General features: G+C 40.9%; 1 protein-coding gene across 1 annotated transcript; it reads right to left on the reverse strand.

Moving 5' to 3' along the window:
• Positions 1-667: 667 nt before the first annotated feature.
• zfand5a (zinc finger, AN1-type domain 5a) lies at positions 668-8987 on the reverse strand. The gene is made up of 6 exons (XM_034212510.1): positions 8687-8987; positions 4960-5115; positions 3560-3662; positions 3361-3446; positions 2695-2823; positions 668-2535 (listed from the first exon to the last, which is right to left on the reverse strand). The coding sequence occupies exons 1-6, from the start codon at positions 8715-8717 to the stop codon at positions 2387-2389; spliced, it is 654 nt and encodes a 217-aa protein (XP_034068401.1). The 5' UTR covers positions 8718-8987; the 3' UTR covers positions 668-2386.
• Positions 8988-18219: the final 9232 nt, after the last annotated feature.

The raw sequence follows: 18219 nt of genomic DNA on the forward strand, positions 1-18219 counted from the left end.
TCACCTAGTATGCTTTGTGTAAATCCTCCGTTGTAAATTGTACTTTAGATTTGAGTCAGGACAATGTGATCTCTGTAGCTTTCTGTCACAGGGACATGAGCACAACTCAGCTGTCTGAGCAGCTGTCTCTGTGACGCCATCTGTGCATACACTCAGCCCCGGAGCTCCCAACAGTAGTGAGAAAACACATTGTCTTCAAAAACATTACACACATTATGCGAGTGCAGCATTAGCACAGCGTTAGCCTATAAAGCAAAACTGGATTGTTTTCTTCGAGGGTCCAGGGATTTTAACTTTGTATGACCAAGACAAGGTTAGGACAAACATTAAAAAACACAAGGTCAGCCTATTTGAGATATTAGATGAGCTACTGGCACGTGGCTGGTAAACTATTTCTTCTTCAAAGTTGACTCATTAACATATTGTGCTGATTCATCACTAACTTCACACTCCAAAACAGCCTAAATGTATTTATTGTTTGATTGAATTAACATGTTTAGTTTGTTTAACGGATCGTCCCTTTGTCCTGCACAGAAAATACATTATAATATCCAAAACTGTTGGTAACAAATGGGTAAAATAGCCAAACACACTCCACCCGAAGTCCCCGAACATTGAGAAATAAGAAAATGGTGAGCTGTGAAAGTAAACACACAAAGAACCTTGGTAATGTCTCTCTGTACAGTTTTATTTACATGATACTATTCTGTCATAATGCTGGATAGCAAGATTATATGTAATACATAAATATCAACACAGTTTGTTGTTTTTTCATTTTTTGTACAAATTTGCATATAACTAAGAATCAGAAAGGGAAAAACTCAAAAACGGATACATACATTTGTGTTTTAAATGAAAAACATCCTTACAGGGGGATACAAATAAAGGTGGTGGGGGGCGGGGTTAACACAAGTCACAAACATACGTCGGGTCAATGTGTCAGGCAGCCATGAAAACACACCTTTGCACAGGAATCTGCACATGCACGCGCACAAATACACACTCACACTTTTCTACAGTGCTCTAAAGCAGACACACAGATCAATAGCTGTTAGACAGATGAGAGGTTACATCTAATCTTGGTATCTATTATTTTTCATAAATCTAGCTCTTGCATGCTCCTGTAGTTCTGTAAACATGTGCTGATAAACCGGGTAGCCACACACACACACACACACGTTCTGTTAGCGCATACAAAAAAGAAAAATCATGGTCACATACCCTAATTCCACAAATGCACTGAATACATGCGCTAACATCAGTACAATATCAATGGAAGAGAAAAAAAAAAAAAGCTAATATAACAAATAATTGTCTCTCCGCAAATAAAATGTATGAAACCCTAAGTTGAGTGATGCCAAATATGTCTGGAACACTTACGCAGATGAAGAGTGACTCATGCATTTTTCCCATTCATTCATGCCCCTCATTATTGTTCCTCAAATTCACCAACCAAACTGACAGGAAGGGTGCCATCCTCCCCGTCAGACCACACGGCCCTGCACCAGGCGTCAGGTGGGGAACTTCTTTACACATTATGTCTATTGAAAATGTTCAGATTCAGTAAAACGTGGAGTAATTTGTTCGTCCCTGTCTAGCATGATACCTCCAGCCATAATGGACAAAAGCCTCGTCACAATCAAACCGATTGAAGTCAACACACACACATGCTGATCAGAGGGTCACTGAGGCAGACTATCAAGATGATCCATTGTTCTGCTGGGGTTAGAGCTGATGAAAACAAATTAAATAGGGAAGACAACAACGCTTAACACAGCAGCTGTGAGGTAGGTAAAGCCAGGAAAGACAGAGACAGGTAACAAAGCCCCTTGTGCATGGTGGGGGGTTGTATGCTCCTCCAAACGCTGACTGACTCCAGTACCAACGGAGCACAGGGCAAGAAGTTAAAAGGTTGAGGGAAATATTACTGTGGAGTCTGTATGTTTTAAAAGACCTGCTAGTGACACATATGACAGGGTCTCGGTAAAATGGCTGTCTACGGTTTGGCACAAAATGGCGCCTGGTTTGGGTGAGAGGAGCACAGTCTATCCTGGACAGTTAGCCTGGGCTGCTCTTAATAAGACAATACATATTCTTAAAAGAAAAAATAAAGGACTTAACAGCGGCAAAGCCACACCACAGAAAGTAGGATAAAACAAAACTAATGAATTAATCATAAAAGGAGAAAAAGTGATCATTCATGCATCTCCCTCAGACAGGATCTTCTTTTTTTTCTCCAAGATTTTCTTGAGGTTGTAATTTTGTAATTAATCAAGTCCTTTCAATCTTCACTTGGCAACTCATGCCAGTGCTCATTTCACACATTCTCCAGTCTTTGTCAAAGGTGTTGTTGTCGCTGCTGCCGCTGCTGTTAAATTTGTTAAATCTATATTCTCTGGATCTTGTCGGCCACCACCACGGGGTTCTCTTTACGGATCTTGGCGGCGGCCTCGGCCTTGTAATCATAGGGACAGTTGTGCTTGTCGGAGTACCGGTGGATGCCACAGAACAGGTTTCCACAGCGACAGTCGAACCCTGGAAGCACAAAGGTCAGGGGTCAAAGCTAGAACAGGGGACGTGGATAACTGAACTAGAGTAGTACGAGAAAACCCTTTTTCTTTTCCATCTCTAAGTAAAACAATTATCACAAGCTGATTCACTGAGCGGATGCATGCCATGTACTTCTCTTCTCACCTGTAAGGCCCACCCTTTTGCGGCACAAGAAGCACCTATTCTTCTTGGGTTTAGGGGTGTCCCCCTTGCCTTCTTCACTGCTGGAAGAAGCTACAGGAGAAGGACTAGAAGCAGCAGGCTGGTTTACAACTACATAAAGGAAAGACAACAGGGGAAAATTAGTCATGCTAGCTTTAATTTGCCATTATCACATATCTTAAACAGCAGGAGCAGCAGATAAATGAGATGTATTCATTGCTATGCGAGACATGTAATCACACTGGCAACTAATATTGTGTGCTTTTGTCCGAACGACAGTGATGAGTGGGTTTCTTATCTCTAAATTGCCCCCTCTGGTTTTTGGCACAAAATGTTGCACTACTCTGAGAAAGCTTCTGGCAGACGGCTTACAATCTGAGAATACCCTCTGGTGTGGAGGTATTTTTAAACAGGTTTATTTTTAGGCCGCCTCTCTTTCTTGGAGGCTGTAAGTAAAACCAACAGTTGGGTTTGAGGTATTCAGCGAAGCATCAAAAATATACTGTGGCAACATTAAGACCTACAAGGCAATATTTGCTTTAAGAAGTCTGCATGTGAGCATTCACCTGTGAGTGTATGTTTTTGTTGCCTGTATGTCAACTCAATCAGCATGTTTATTTACTACAAGTGTGTTTATGTGTGTCTTACCAGGCTCTAGGGGTTCTGGCTTGTCCTCTCTCGAGATACTCATCTCTGTCATTTGTTGAGTAACAGGAAGAGATCCTTGGACAGTTCTGAAGGTTTCAATAAAAAAAACAGGGATAAGCATGAGACAATTAATCAGTTAGCAGTTCTTGCATTACAATTGGCTAGCTTCATTGAACAAAAAAACACAGCAAATACTGACCTAGACATGTCTGGCGAAGACACAGGGGAGGCATCAACCTTGGCTAGACTGGCTTCTAGTCTCTGGATGGCTGAGGCCTCTAAAGTAGGACTACCTGCCGAGCCTGGGTGAGAACAAAGCACATTCCATTAGATACAACTCAGCAGAATATAATGACTTGAGAATAGAAACAATCAAAGGTGAATTCAAAGGAAAAAGCTTCATAAATCGAAAACCCAAAACAAACAGAGCAGTGCATTTTATTGATGTTGAAAATACTCATCTACTATTGACTATTTAAAATATTTTTATCTGATTTAAGTTAAGTTCCCCTCTCAAAGCTGTATTCTGATAATCATTCTACTCTTTGTAACTGCTTTTAAAATGGGTCTCAACAGATTGCTATTGTCAAAGCTTCACAGTTTGACCTTAGAAATGCCTGAAGGAGGGAACACCCACATAACCTTGAACACTATAATGAAGAAAACAGCTGTCTTCCATTACACAGAGTGGAAAAACAAGGAGGGGGGGCAGGGGATGGGGGCTGGGAAAATACACTGACTGGGCTTAAACTAGTTCTGTTTCAAAACAAGACCTATGCTTCCTTGAGTTCCTCCTTAGGCGCATTCACACCACAGTACTTTTCCCACAAAGGTTCATGAGAACTTAGTTCATGAGAACTCTTTTGTCGCGTTCACACCAAAAAGAGCCGGTACTAAAATGAGTTCATGAGAACCTTTTTACCCCCACGAAAGTCCCTGCTAGAGAGCAGGGACTTTCGTGCGGCTCTCTTGTGAGAAAAGAGCTATATTTCTGATTGGCTGGGCGGATTGCAAACCACGCCCCGTAAAACTCCCAAAAAGTTTTGTGAAGCCGCCATTTTATTATCCTCGCATTAGCATTATTAGCATTAGCCCAGCGCAGAAACGCAGAGAGACTAACTTATGGCAACACAAAATAAAACATGGGAGCGGTGGAGATGAGGAGGTGTCGGCGTTCTGGCAATTTACTCGGAAGGCTTCAGTAGAAGCTGCTGGGAGTCCCAGCAGCTTCTACTGAAGCCAGTCCCCAACTCCGGGGACTTCCGGCCGGGGACTTTGGGCGGCAGTATACGCCGTGAAGTGGTTTGCGGCCTGCCAATAAACCCAAAGCAGAAGAAGAAGAAGTGACGTCAGCGGCTTCATTTGCATAGGCACAGGCACTTATTCCGGTGTGAACGCGATCTGTACTTAGTTCATGAGAACTAAAGAGTTCTCATGAACTAAGTTCTCATGAACCTTTGTGGGAAAAGTACTGCGGTGTGAATGCGCCTCTTATCTCTTTAAGTAAACACATACTTTAAGGTACACATTTTCACTCAAGGCTTCTCGAATAATTTCAATGACATCTCCATCTATCTGTTTTTTTTAGAACTGACTTACCCCTAGGGCTGCGGGGGCTCATGCGGTCGCTGCTCTGCTGCCGTGTCAGGTGATCCTTATAGCAGACGGAGCACATGCCATTGGTTCTCGGGTTGCCAAAGAAACCGCAGCCAGTGGCACAAAGCACCGGGCTCTGGTTGGTCTCTTGGGCCATGTCTACAAGAATGAGAGAAACAGAGAGAGGATTTAGACTGACAGACGCACGAAGGGAGAACATTTTGCATCACAAACACCTCCATGTAAACTGAGGGCTGAATTGTTTCCGTCACAGGACACAAATTCCAGTGTAGACGCTGCTATCTTGACAATCTCATTCCAAAGAAACGAGTTGCTGTGTCAACAAAGCCCGCAGATTGGAGTGATATTAAGAAAATTCAAGAACAACATGCCTGGCTCGTTTGACTTGCCCTTTAGCCTGAATACAGTTATGAACGCTTCTCCGCTAGATCCAGAAAACAAACAGCCCTCGCTGTGTGTACTCAGCAGCTTGGCAGAAACTGGACTCTGTGCTGTCCTACGGCTCTGTTCAATGTTGTGTCCCCCTTTCTCCCACTCTCTCCTCCCCCACAGACCCCCTTTCAAAATTCTTAGAAGAGTCTGTATGGCTTCTTAACATTTGACCCATTTTTCATTTTCATGTACATTTAGGAAAAGGTTTCATCAATTTCAATAGCTTGTCATTGTTTCGTAGCTGGCATCACTTCATATCTAGGGTTATTGTGTTATATGTGTCATGATAATTATGACCCAATATGACTCTTCGCAAGACATCAGTGCATTCACGTCTTGACACAAAACAAAGCTCTGACTCACTGGCAGTATCTTGGCCAAAAACAGAACCAGCACGTACTGTTCTCACCACAAAGACACACGATAGTGAATGAAAGGAATAAAGTAGGGCAACAGTTTCTAGAAAGTATTGCCCTCCCTTCTGGTAATTCTTGCCCCACAAGACATTTCACTACCTCGACAAATACGACCATAAACAAGTGTGTATGTGTGCGTAACTTGGCAAAACGTGTAGCCCTATGAAGTTGTTGTCCTGCTCTGCTGCAATGCAATACAATACAATACAGCAGGAAGTTGTGTAATGGGAGGCTCTGCCTTTGAGGCAACAGATCAAAAACACCTTGATGAATGAACAAACAGACAGGAAGGCTGAGATTAGCTGGGTAAGAGGCATCCTGTCTGCCAGTCCTACCCTGACTGTTTTACAAATAATGATCGCCTGATACCAGACCTCCCCAGAAAAGAAAAACAACAAAGCCTTCAGCGTACACATCAACACAACCATATTTTACCCAGTAAACAACCTTTGGCCCTGTCGTGCTGTAACATGGCAGCTGCTTTCTTGCTTGCGTTAGTGTGAAGCTTGTCTTTATTCTGGTCACGGGCATAAACAGGACAGGCGACCTAATGTTCCAGGAAAGGCTGGCAGTTGTCTCAGAACGTCCTGTCAGTTCACTCGAGGTACCCTGGCCTCACCAACAGACTAACAAGTGCCATTCAATCTTGAGCTAACCAGCAACCCCTCCCCTCCTCCTCCGCTCTTTATCTATCCCTGCATGCTATCACTGGCGTGTCAACAAAGGGTTTCCTTGGAAAAGCCCACAAAGACCTTCTCTCCCTTTGCGTCACGTGTTCAACCGCTGACTGCTGAAAAACAGGACTAAAGACCGGGGTTGGTTACTACCGTGTAGATCAAAATGATTTCTCTTTACATGCTAACATCAGTATCATTCTCTTTGACCCACATATCTGTTAATGAGGTTGACAAGTACATTTGAACTGTAGGATTTAAGCTTAACGTCAATACCCCACAGTCCAGGTCGAGGTCTATGAATGGAATCAGCTCCTCAAAAGGAAGGATATCAATTCAAACAAAGACTACGTCACATCTGACAAGAAAAACAACAAGATAAAACAAAGAACATGACAAGGACTATGGCTGCGAGCAGATTAGCCGTGGCTGCTGACTTTCTGACACAAAGGAACAATGGACAATGTAGCTCAGCTGTCAGGTTTGGACCCAGCTGTCAGACAAACAGCAGGCACTTTAACCTAACCTTTACTGAGACCTCTCACAAACAAGGATAATGCAGGAGGTAAAAGCACTCTCGAGTTACCCTTGTTTAAATACCCCTAGCTTTCAACCCGACATGAATACACTGCATGCACACTGGAGGAGTTTTTAATCTTTGATGATGAAATGGGGTCCTTTAGGGAGACAAGCACACATGATATGCATGAAAGATAACTGATTATTGTTGTAAATGTTGATGTCGATCCTCAACTTGATCTACACGAACCCACTTTGATAGCTTCATTGTGGCTTATGAGCATAACAAAAACACATATCTTGTTTCATCAAACTGGCAGTAAGCTGAAATGTCATAAATATGCCATTTGCAACTTTGAGTGTATTGTAAAATACTGAACATCCGACAGGGTAAGTCAGGGGGTTTCCAGCTACAGGGCAGATTACAAGCCACAATCATTCACCACCAACTTCCTTTCACAAAATATAAAAAGCACTCACAGCAATACAAAGTGAAAAGTAGTCTGATTCGATATTGTGCACTTTGGACTTTAAGCGATCCCTTTAATTGTAACCGCGGTCAACATAGCTGTGATAATGTGTAGCAAAGAAAATGGGAAGGCAGTGATCCTGTGTCACACACAGGCTTAACGTTAGCTCATATTTCAGGGCCTGCTGGGCTGAAAACTACTGAGTCACAGTGAAGGACAGAACAAGCCCAGTTGGTTTGTTACAAGCAGCAAATTATTCTCTTTAAAAAAGGGACACACTGTTGAAAATGATCATTTTAAATAGTTAGGAAGGCACTAGTAATGATGTTTTCTGAAATAACCCACAGTCTAGACAGTGTGGTCTCTGCTCCCTTTGTTTCTTCTTTACTCCTTTGTCTGCAATCTCTCTGCTTCCTGCTTAGACATCTTTTTGTAGGAGCAACTTTTTCGCAGTATTTTACATTATAAGTATGTTCAACGTTAACAACCTCGACTAAATAATCACAATAAAGTACTTGAGTCGACCTGGTGGTTACTGATACTTTGTATTGTCCACCCTGTGTTTTTATAAATTGTAATTTGATTAATTTCTATCTCTAATATTTTAGGTATGCCTCTTAATAAGTATTTTGCCATTTTCGGCCCTTTATTTTTGTTGCTACTATGTACGTTTCCCCTGTGTGGGACGATTGAAGGTTTTCTGATACTGATTAAGACCGAGCAAACGTCATTTTCTCCCCAGCTAAAACTAATGCAAACACTAGACAAACATGTTCTGGCAAGTTAATTGAATATTTAAGTAAATGTAGTACAATTCAAAGCAGCACTTTCGTTCTACTTGTACATTCGGCTTATGCATTTTCTATTTCTAGACAGGAATTAGCTGGCTTTGGTTCCCCATCCCCCAGCTTGGAGCAAATAGAAAAACAGAGACAGCAACTAGCTATTGCTCCCTCCCTTGTTTTCCCCCTGAACCCAGACGGAGTCACGTTTGAAGGCTTGTGATAACATCCAGTCAGGAGGTGTAGGTGATGGTGGTCTCGGTGGTGACATCTTCGCCAAAGACAAATAAAGCTTGTTTACCACACAATACCATCACGCACACATACACCCCCTGACCTTTCAATCCACCGTTAAAGGTCGCCGTGACCGACCCCCAGTTTAGTAAATTAGTAAAAACACCCATATTGCTGTTTACCTCGGCAAGCTGAGCCACCTTCGGAATTCATCGTTTTAAGAAAAAAAATTAATCCAAGATCTGCCAAAAATCGACGAAGTGTTCTCGCGATATGTCAGGAAAAGTAGCCTGGCAGAAGAAAAAAGGTCGAATGTTTCAGTTCCTCCCTAACGTCCTTTAGCTATTTCTAGCTGTGTTTATGTGGCGTTGTCCTTCGTGTCAGGCAGGTTTTAAGGTGGGTTTTAAATCTCCCTTCCTAGCCCTCCTACCTCTCTCTCTCTTTCTCTCTCCTTCTCCCGTCCCTTCTGGATGGATGTTTGTTTCCTTCTTTAGTAAGAGGAGTGGCGGATGATGTCACTGGTAAAATAACGGGTTCCCATTGGCTGACCGCGGAGAGACACGACTGGGGGAAGTTGTGCGCATGCGCATATTGTTCATATCGCATAGCGTTTATTACACATCCATTCGTCATCCTCCTACAAGGCCACGAATTTTTTATTTATTTATTGAGTAATCTACCTAAATCAATGCATTCACATTAGTTGGGAGGGATATACAAATCTATTCTGTTACTATTGCTAATTACATATGAAAAATGTAATCAGTAACCGAAATTATCATATAAAAACTAATATAGGCTATAAACTCAATATCAAATGCAATGCCAAAAACAAGTCTTTAACTTGGTTGTTTTCTATTAGAAAACAGAACAATGTGACCTTAGAAAAGATAAGAGGCCATAATGATGAACTACAAGATTGGGTATCAGTCGAGACTCGTTTCACTAAGTCTTTCATGAAGTGTTATTGTAATGTGTGTGCATGTGTTTCTTAATATATTGTTCTTATTTCAAAAATGTATTGTAATGTTATCCTGCTAGAAATCCCTATTTTTGAAAAATGTAGCAGTAATGATTGTATTTTCTTTATGTTACTGTAAAGGAACACAGTACCTTCTCCTGTAACCTTATCACATATTCCTGTTACACATATATTGTTACTCCCCAAGCCTGTCATATATTATGAATAGTAGTGCTGACATGACAGAATTGAAAAAAAAAGTATGATTAAGAGGATAATCCCTTGGTAATGCCTCTTTGTTCAAGACTATGTCTGTCACAGGGCACTATTTGTTGTTAAAACAGCCTCGCCCCTCCTGCCACCTAGAATGATTATTTATGTCTCAGGAACAAAACAAGATGTATACTTACAATGCTATGCAAGCCTGTTTGTTATGGGAGAATGTGACGCTGCTCACCCTCCTCCTGCATATACACACAAACAAACACACACACACACACACACACACACACAGACACACTCTATTGTTGTCATCGAGAGTGTAAACTTGTTTTCCGTGATGTAATAACAGACAAGAGCCAAGCGGTAGGGTTGGGCAATACCAGGGCCGGGATCACATACTGATACCAATACTTTTTTAATAATTAGTATTGGTTAATGTGCTTTCAATTATATGCATTTGCATAGTCCCATTCAAGTTTCCTTTGTAATGGGTGTATTAATGAATTTAATAACTAAAAAGCATTTTTTCCCCCACTGTTTTTCTACTCTGTTATTGCAAGTTAAAATACAACCCCTTTCTGCGGATGATTATATACTCTATATAAAACCTTTATTTAATCAGCTAATCTCGAAGATCTTTAATGTGTAAATTAATGAGTTTTCATGTGCCCAGAATGTAACCTATTCAAAAACTGATCGAATGATTTGGTTTTGATTGTCCTATTCTTGCTATTATCACTTCAAAACAAACTTTAATCTGTACTATCAATACTTTATTTTAGCCACCCCTGATGACCCTCATTTACCTAATTCAGTACCTGCTGCCAGGGATGTGTACAGATAGATGAGAGGCCGCCCCTCCCACCACCTCCACCCCAATTATGGGTGTCACCCCTGTCTTTTACGGCTTGCTCCATCTCTTTTGCCCGCAGAGGCATTAGGGGCTACTTGTATTTACGTAACCACAACAGCAAGTATATATTTATATACATACTATATTTTATTTTCCAAATTATGTGCAAGTCCCTGACCCAAACCCTTAATCTTAACTATCACAACTTCATGCCCAATCCCGACATTTACACAAACTGAACACCCAAATAATCTTAACCTTTTGGTGTGTCTGGACCTTTTTAAAACAAATTTGTTACCGCCAAACAACAGATCTGGCTGAAGTGACACATAGAAATGATCTACAAACCTAAAAAATTTCCTCAATTGGAAGGTTAAAAATGGTCCTCACAACAATGTTATGTAAAAGACCACACACACACACACACACACACACACACACACACACACACACACACACACACACACACACACACACACACACACACACACACACACAGGTGCACTCGTGTATGTGTAAACATGTTATGTGCGAGGCTAGGAAAGATCAGAGCAGAGCGAGAAGAGATCAGGACGGTTTCAGGATGTACTGTTGAGAAATGGTTGTGTAATGTATTTTAGTTGTCACTAGTTTCAGTTGGTAAACAGGGTTGTAGCAACAACTGAAAACCATGATGTCATATCCTCGTCATTGTTTCATGGAAGGAATAACTATTTGAGAAGATACTGTTATTATTATAATTATTATTTTAGGCACAAAAGCTTGCTTAAATTAAGGGATTTCCCATTTCTCCATGCACCACAATGTTACTTTTTTGGCATTGTGGGGAATTGTTTGATACAATATCAAGAAAAATCTGAAGTGGGATACACTTATAAATAATTTCACAGTTGAATTAATGTACAAATAGTGGGAAAATAAAAATTGTTTTGGTGCCTAGGGAGACTGAGTAATTTTCAGTAGTATTACCTAAAATCTTGCTATAACAGCTTTGGTACTAAACATATTTATATTGAATGTATACAGTGTTGTGATCTGTGTCTGTTCTTTTGTTTTATTTTTCTAAATTGTACGTTCACCTGCTGTTTTTAACACCAACAGCAACCTGAGGGCATCATCTCCCGGTCTTGTTTTTGTGAAACATGAAAACACGTTCCTTTCTTTCCCTCGTAGGGTGTCATATATGCTGTATAGATAGCTGTATAGCCTGCAGGTCAAACAAGTCCCAACGTATTCCCTCAACGTGTCAGTATAACGTAACACTTCCCCAGGCACTATACAGGCCCCGCTGAGCAGAAAACAAATACTCTGGGTAGGGCCTGGTGGTGTTTGTGAGTGTGTGTGAGTTGTAAAGAACAGGCAGTCATATATCAGTGAGTGAATTCGTGGAAACTTAGATAGCCTAGTACAGTCTGGAAGTCATTGGCTGATACAGTTGGTCGGTTCCAGTTCAAACCAGAATTCAAGAGAACACTGTAAGTGGCATAAAAAGGTGAAGCCAAGTGAAAGTAAAAGTAGATGCTCCTGCAGAACTTCCCCTAACTTTTGAAGGGGAATAAACCAAACACACACACACACCTATGACACACACACACACACACACACACACACACACACACATACACACACACACACACACACACACACACACACACACACACACACACACACACACACACACACACACACACACAAAACAAACAAACACAAACTAATTATACGATAAGGTCAACTCTAAACTGTGTTTTTTTAAACATATTTCGTTATCTAGTTTTTTATTTAGAGTGTTTTATTTTAAGGGAACAATAAATAAACAAAAAGGAAGAAAGACTTGTAAATATCACCTGATTTCCACATAAAAATAACTTGTGATAAGAACAAAAGTCTCACTAATTCCGAAATGTTTCATAACAGTATAGGAGCTGAGAGGGCCTGGCAACTGATCACTGTTCAACAGTAATACTTGACAATAAGCCTTGATCAGCTTTAGTCAGATTGTTAATCTCTGATGAATAAAAGGCCATCTGGTGCTTATCTGAGTCACTATAACTACAAGATGTCCAGGTGTAATCTGAGTAAAACATTCACACTTATTATATCCATTAATTACCAAAAAATCACTCTGATGACATGGGAGTTTAGTATCATACAATTTACGATCAAGGTATCAGGGGAGTATGGGACGGTTTGAGGAAGGAAAAACATTCTTTACAGTATTTTTTTGTTTTTGTTTTACATGTTGAGAAGAAAGTCAAAATGGCAAGGATGAAATTAAAGGGTTTCTTTTGCAATTCGAGATTTTATATATATTTACATATATTTCTTCTGTTATTTTTTTTCAAGAATATTGAAATCCTTAGAATTACCTCAAAATCATGCATGAAGTTAAAAGAGTATTTTAAGAATAAAGTCAACATTTTGAGTATACAAGTTAAACTTTTCAGAATAAATCAAGCTACTAGTGCTAGTTTATATCCTGAAAGTCTGACTTTATTCTGGACATATTTAAATGTTGAATGTGGCCCTAATACTCATTGATGTGGGAGGGTCCTCAATATTCATGAATATTATGTTTTGTAATGAAATGATGGCAATGGGGTTACATATTGGTTTTGATTTATAGTCATTCTCACAGGATGGTTATGCAAATGTCAGCATTTTTTGTAAAATGTCATCATGTGGTATTTTTATACAAAACCATCCCCCATGTACCGCACACAGTAGTAGCATGGTTCCCTTGTTGTATACAGACATACGCTTTTCATATGTGAGTAAAGAAGGCACAGAGGGAAGGATGGGGGAGGCGATGGGGGAAACCTGCTCTGTGTTTTACACTGAGGTCTTTGTGTGTGTGAGTGTTGTCTTAATGCAGCCCTGTACAGAGAAGCAGAAAAGAAGGAGCGTGTGTGTCTGTTTAGTGTGTGATGGTTTCAGTGAGGGGAGGGAGTAGCTGAGGAGAGAGTGGGAGGTGTTGAGTATCATTACCCATCCCCCTCACTGTCATAGGCTTCTGTATGTGTGTGTGTGACGTGTGTGTATGTGTTTGTAGGTTTTGGTACCACTGCTGAGTGTGTGTGGGTGGTTAGGTGTAATGGTGCTGGTGGTTGTACTGACTGAGGGGGGTGGGACAATAATTATTTTCCAAGAACAAAATGTAATGAGCTGAAAAGTGACAATGTTGCCATGACAACAAACAGATGCATATACAATCCGCAGCTATGCTTTATTGTCATTTTTCAGTGTGTGTGTGTGAGAGGATTACTTCGATGAATCTGGAACAGCCTGTCTGTAGTTACTAGGCAGATATTGTCCCTGCACACACACACACACACACACACACACACACACACACACACACACACACACACACACACACACACACACACACACACACACACACACACACACACACACACACACACACACACACACACACACACACACACACACACACACACACACACACACACACACACACACACACACACAGGCACAGCTTGCCTGTGTCTGGCGTTGGGGTGGTGGGACACTGTTGATAAAAGGGGTACTGGTGGAAATGGCAGCTTAACCATTTACATAAGCTGTGTGCGGGGCTTGATAAGCTCCACTCTGAGGCTCACTAAAACCATTGCTTCAAAACTTGATCCCCCACCCAGCTCTGTCCGCATTCAACTCCATGGGCAGCCCCTCATTAAAGGTGTGTGTGTGTTAACATAGGTAAAGAGAAACATTTGAGGAACAGAGGGTGCCTGTCTGCATAATTCTGGGGGGATCAGGGACAGCTTTGTTGTAAATCCATTTCCATTTAACACTGTTTTCGCTGTAATTGTTGAGAATATACTGAATGAAAACAAGAGGTAGGGCACGCTGGAGTCACATAATGTGCTTTAAGTAGCCTGGTGGTATTCTGACTTAACACCAAGAGACATAAAGCAATAGAGAGACAAATAGAGAACAAAAATGGGACCGAATGAATGTGATCTGCTGAATCAGCACCTCCTGACCATTCAGTCCCTCTCTGGTGCTGCTACACAACTCTACCTCTCATGAATGTGTTTCTTGTTATTTCTGACCAGGGAGGAGTTCCCCTAGTTTCCCAGCACACACTCGACTCTTGTTTAATCCCTCTCCTTCTTCCTTTCTCCTCCCTTCTTAGTACATACAAATCTCACCATATGGGTATCTGGACGGTTGTTGGATTATCATTGTTGGTGTGTGTGGCTCTTGTGGAAAGTTGTCCCCAGTTTCGCCGAAATACGCAACAATTTGTGTATGTAGTTGTAAAATAATTGGCAGTTACAAAAGTATGCATGTGGGTTTGTCCTCAGCAGCTGATATATGAAACTCCACGTTGGCTGGATGCCTGCGTTTGGTGAACAAATGTGAACCCTTACATGTGAGCGTGGATGAAAGAGAGAGAGTGTATGTGTGCATGTTTGTGCAGCAGATGTCCTGTGCTCTGCTCTGTTCTCCAGACTGGCTGGTCTTTGTTGCTGCTCCCTCGTGCAGACGGGCCTGGCCACGTGCTTCTCTGTCTGCAAGGACAAACCCCGCCTCCGCCACTGTAATCTGTCAATTGCAGCGGCCAAGTCCCGCCCTTAATAACACCCATAGCCTGACACGGTCTGCCTCGGTCTGCCTCCAGGCTTGGTGACGCTGTTTTACTCACGCATACTTACCATGCTGTCTTTTTTCTCTCTCGTCACCCCCACACTGTCTGAAGCTGTAACTCTCTGTAGCTGTGTCACGAGCATGCTGCATGAACACAATTGAGCAACACACTTCTCTTCTTTCTACATCAACCACTTCTTTCTCTCATTTCCTCTTCAGCTCCTTGTTTTTCTTTCTTCCTCTTCTTCCATAATGGGGCAACAGTCAGCTCTCCTCCTGTAGAAACACCCGGAAACAGGAAGATGGGATTTAGTAAAGGGGGAATACAAGCGAGGAAGAGATCCAGCTGGGAAAAGGTAAAGATAGCCTACTTGGGTTTATGATAGAATAAAGAACCCTTTGTGACTATAACTTTTCTTATTCCCCCACAATGGATGTTTAAAGAACTAATGGAATTCCAGCATGTCTTTCAGTAGTTTCCCTGAAAAACAAGTGTAACCTTTGCTAAAAAAAATAAACAGTCACTCGTAAGTCTTCTATAAACAACCTGCATCGCATACTACATTATACAAACAAACTACACTTTACACACTCCGCTTTAAAGGTCTTAAATGAACAGTCTCAGTTTGCAGTGGTTGTCTCATTTGTAATCCCTTTGACCAAAATGTGTTTATCGTCACACCTGATTAACCTTCACTCCCCTCTCAGCTCCCTCCCCTCCCTGGCAAAAACAGCCAGCATTGCCCTCAGGGCTGCAACTCCCTGCTGCTTTACGTTTAGTGTCAACATTTGTGGAGCTGAGGAGACTTTAATGCTATACAAAGTTCACGGGTTGTTATCGGCAGAGAAAGGCTGGCAGAATCAGTCGACCAGACGGTGTTTGTGCATTTGCCTTTTACTATTACTGTTACAGTAAAGGAAATAGGATATCAATTATAATTTTTAACAACTCAAGTTCATTTTAATATGACCAGCAAATAACTGTTGAATTTAAATTCCCTTTGTAGCAAGTGGCCTTCTCCTCATATTTAAATAGGTACAGTCCAACCCTTTAAACTTGAGTAGTCTACAGGTTTCTTCGGGGTTGTTTTTCCTGCCTCTTCGACCTGTGTTGGGGGGAAGGGATACTGGTGACAGACAGATCATCAGTTACAGAGCTGCTGTTTGACTCATAAAGGACAAACAGACTCTTCGCATTACACATATTGTACCATATAGCACAGTTTAAAGGTCACCTATTGTGCAAAATCCACTTTTTCATGTCTTTTATAAATAAACATGTGTCCTCTGTGTAACGAGATTCTGAAAGTTTCAGGAAAAAAGATTTGCTCACTTTTTGTCCTGATCCATTTATATAAAAACTTATTATGGATTATGGGATGCTACAATGACACTTCAGAGACATGTTTTGTATATATCTGAGACCTATAATATTTTGATGAAAAACAGTATAATAAGGGATCTTTAACATACTTTGAAGTGTGTATCAAAAATATTGCCTGTGCCTAGAGGTCACATCATTTTTACAAATCCTTATAAGGTCCTCCTTAAAAGGTATGTTCATCCAACTTTTAAAATAATAAAATCCCCAAGTGTTGGTGTATACTATTTTTAAAGAATTTATCCAGCTGCTATTTCTTTGGTAGAATGCAGTTCACACCAGTTCATTTTCCCTGGCTAGTCGGGACACTACATTTAAAAAAAAAAAAACATATCCCATTTTTCTTAATAAATAATATTTCTACCAAATAATTTTGGGTCAGACGACACGAAACATGTGCAAAATAAAGCAAAAGTAATCTACATGGCTGGATACCACAATAGATCATCTTGCAGTTTGTTTTGATGCCCCTCGAGGCTTCGATGACCCCCCTCACCTCTCTGTTCTTGGATCCCTCGTAGCTGCTGCTCAGTTTAGCCAAATGAAACTGATATCCCCCCACTTTCCTTGCTCCCATAACAAGATCAACATGTACACAGGCATAGCCATGCTTACATATCTGACTGTGAGGCGTTAACCTTTCTCCACTCGTGCATGCACACATATTTAGACACAGATGACGAAAACAAGTCAGTAAAAAATAAAGAAGGAAGCGTCATGGAGGAAGAGGCGTGTATTCCTGCATATTCCAGTAAAGAGCAGCAGCGCCCTCTACAGGTTCATTGGCTTTGTACTCACTGCCTCTATCTCACATATTGTATTGAATAATATACTGTTTAGATATGGTCTATGAAAAGAGTCCTAAGATAACTTCTGTAATTTAAACAAAGAAGTGAGACCACTACCAAACTGTAGTATGCTAAACTCTTTGAATATACTGAATAGCTATTGTTAATAAACATTTTATATTTTTGAAGTTAGAAGGCTTTGTAACAAGAAAATATACATCACTAATATTCTGAGAATAAGAGGATAGACTCACTGGCTCTATAGGTATTTCAACATAAACCTGTGCATGTAAAGCTAATAAGAAAAACACATTTTTTTGAAGAAACAGGTGGCCATGAATCACTATCATGGTCCAATTTTATTTACTTTTTTATTGGTGCTTGACATAGATACATGTTGCTACTTTAAGCAATTGGGTATCAAAGTTCAGTGTGTAGAAACAGCAGGAATATAGAAAGATCTAATTGAAGCATAATGTTTAGAAAATTAAAAAAAAGCTGTGTACACACATATATTATATGGCCCTTATTTCATGAAAAAAGCGTATTGTGAAATAATATGATATTCAGAGGGGAGTGTGATGTCCCTACTCAGTAACAGCTGAGTCATGTCAATATACAGTGAAAATAACCTCTCATGACCCTAATGTTTTTGTCTTTTCACACACATGCTTTACTCAGTAAAGCGCGCGCACGCACACACACACACACACACCACACACACACACACACACACACACACACACACACACACACACACACACACACACACACACACACACACACACACACACACACACACACACACACACACACACACACACACACACACACACACACACACACACACACACACACACACTAATAGACCTTCACAAAACACACACACAAAGCTGCAT

The sequence above is a fragment of the Gymnodraco acuticeps genome, unplaced genomic scaffold (genome assembly GCF_902827175.1).
Source record: "Gymnodraco acuticeps unplaced genomic scaffold, fGymAcu1.1, whole genome shotgun sequence".
In the NCBI taxonomy this organism is placed as follows: Eukaryota; Metazoa; Chordata; class Actinopteri; order Perciformes; family Bathydraconidae; genus Gymnodraco; species Gymnodraco acuticeps.

What these genes read in the sequence shown, in the direction of transcription:
- zfand5a (XM_034212510.1), bottom strand. Translation starts at nt 8,717, where the DNA reads ATGAATTCCGAAGGTGGCTCAGCTTGCCGAG. An exon ending in AGGTGGCTCAGCTTGCCGAG is followed by an intron (nt 5,116 to 8,686) that starts GTAAACAGCAAT and finishes TCATTCTTGTAG; the next exon opens with ACATGGCCCAAGAGACCAAC. An exon ending in GAGCCCCCGCAGCCCTAGGG is followed by an intron (nt 3,663 to 4,959) that starts GTAAGTCAGTTC and finishes GTTCTCACCCAG; the next exon opens with GCTCGGCAGGTAGTCCTACT.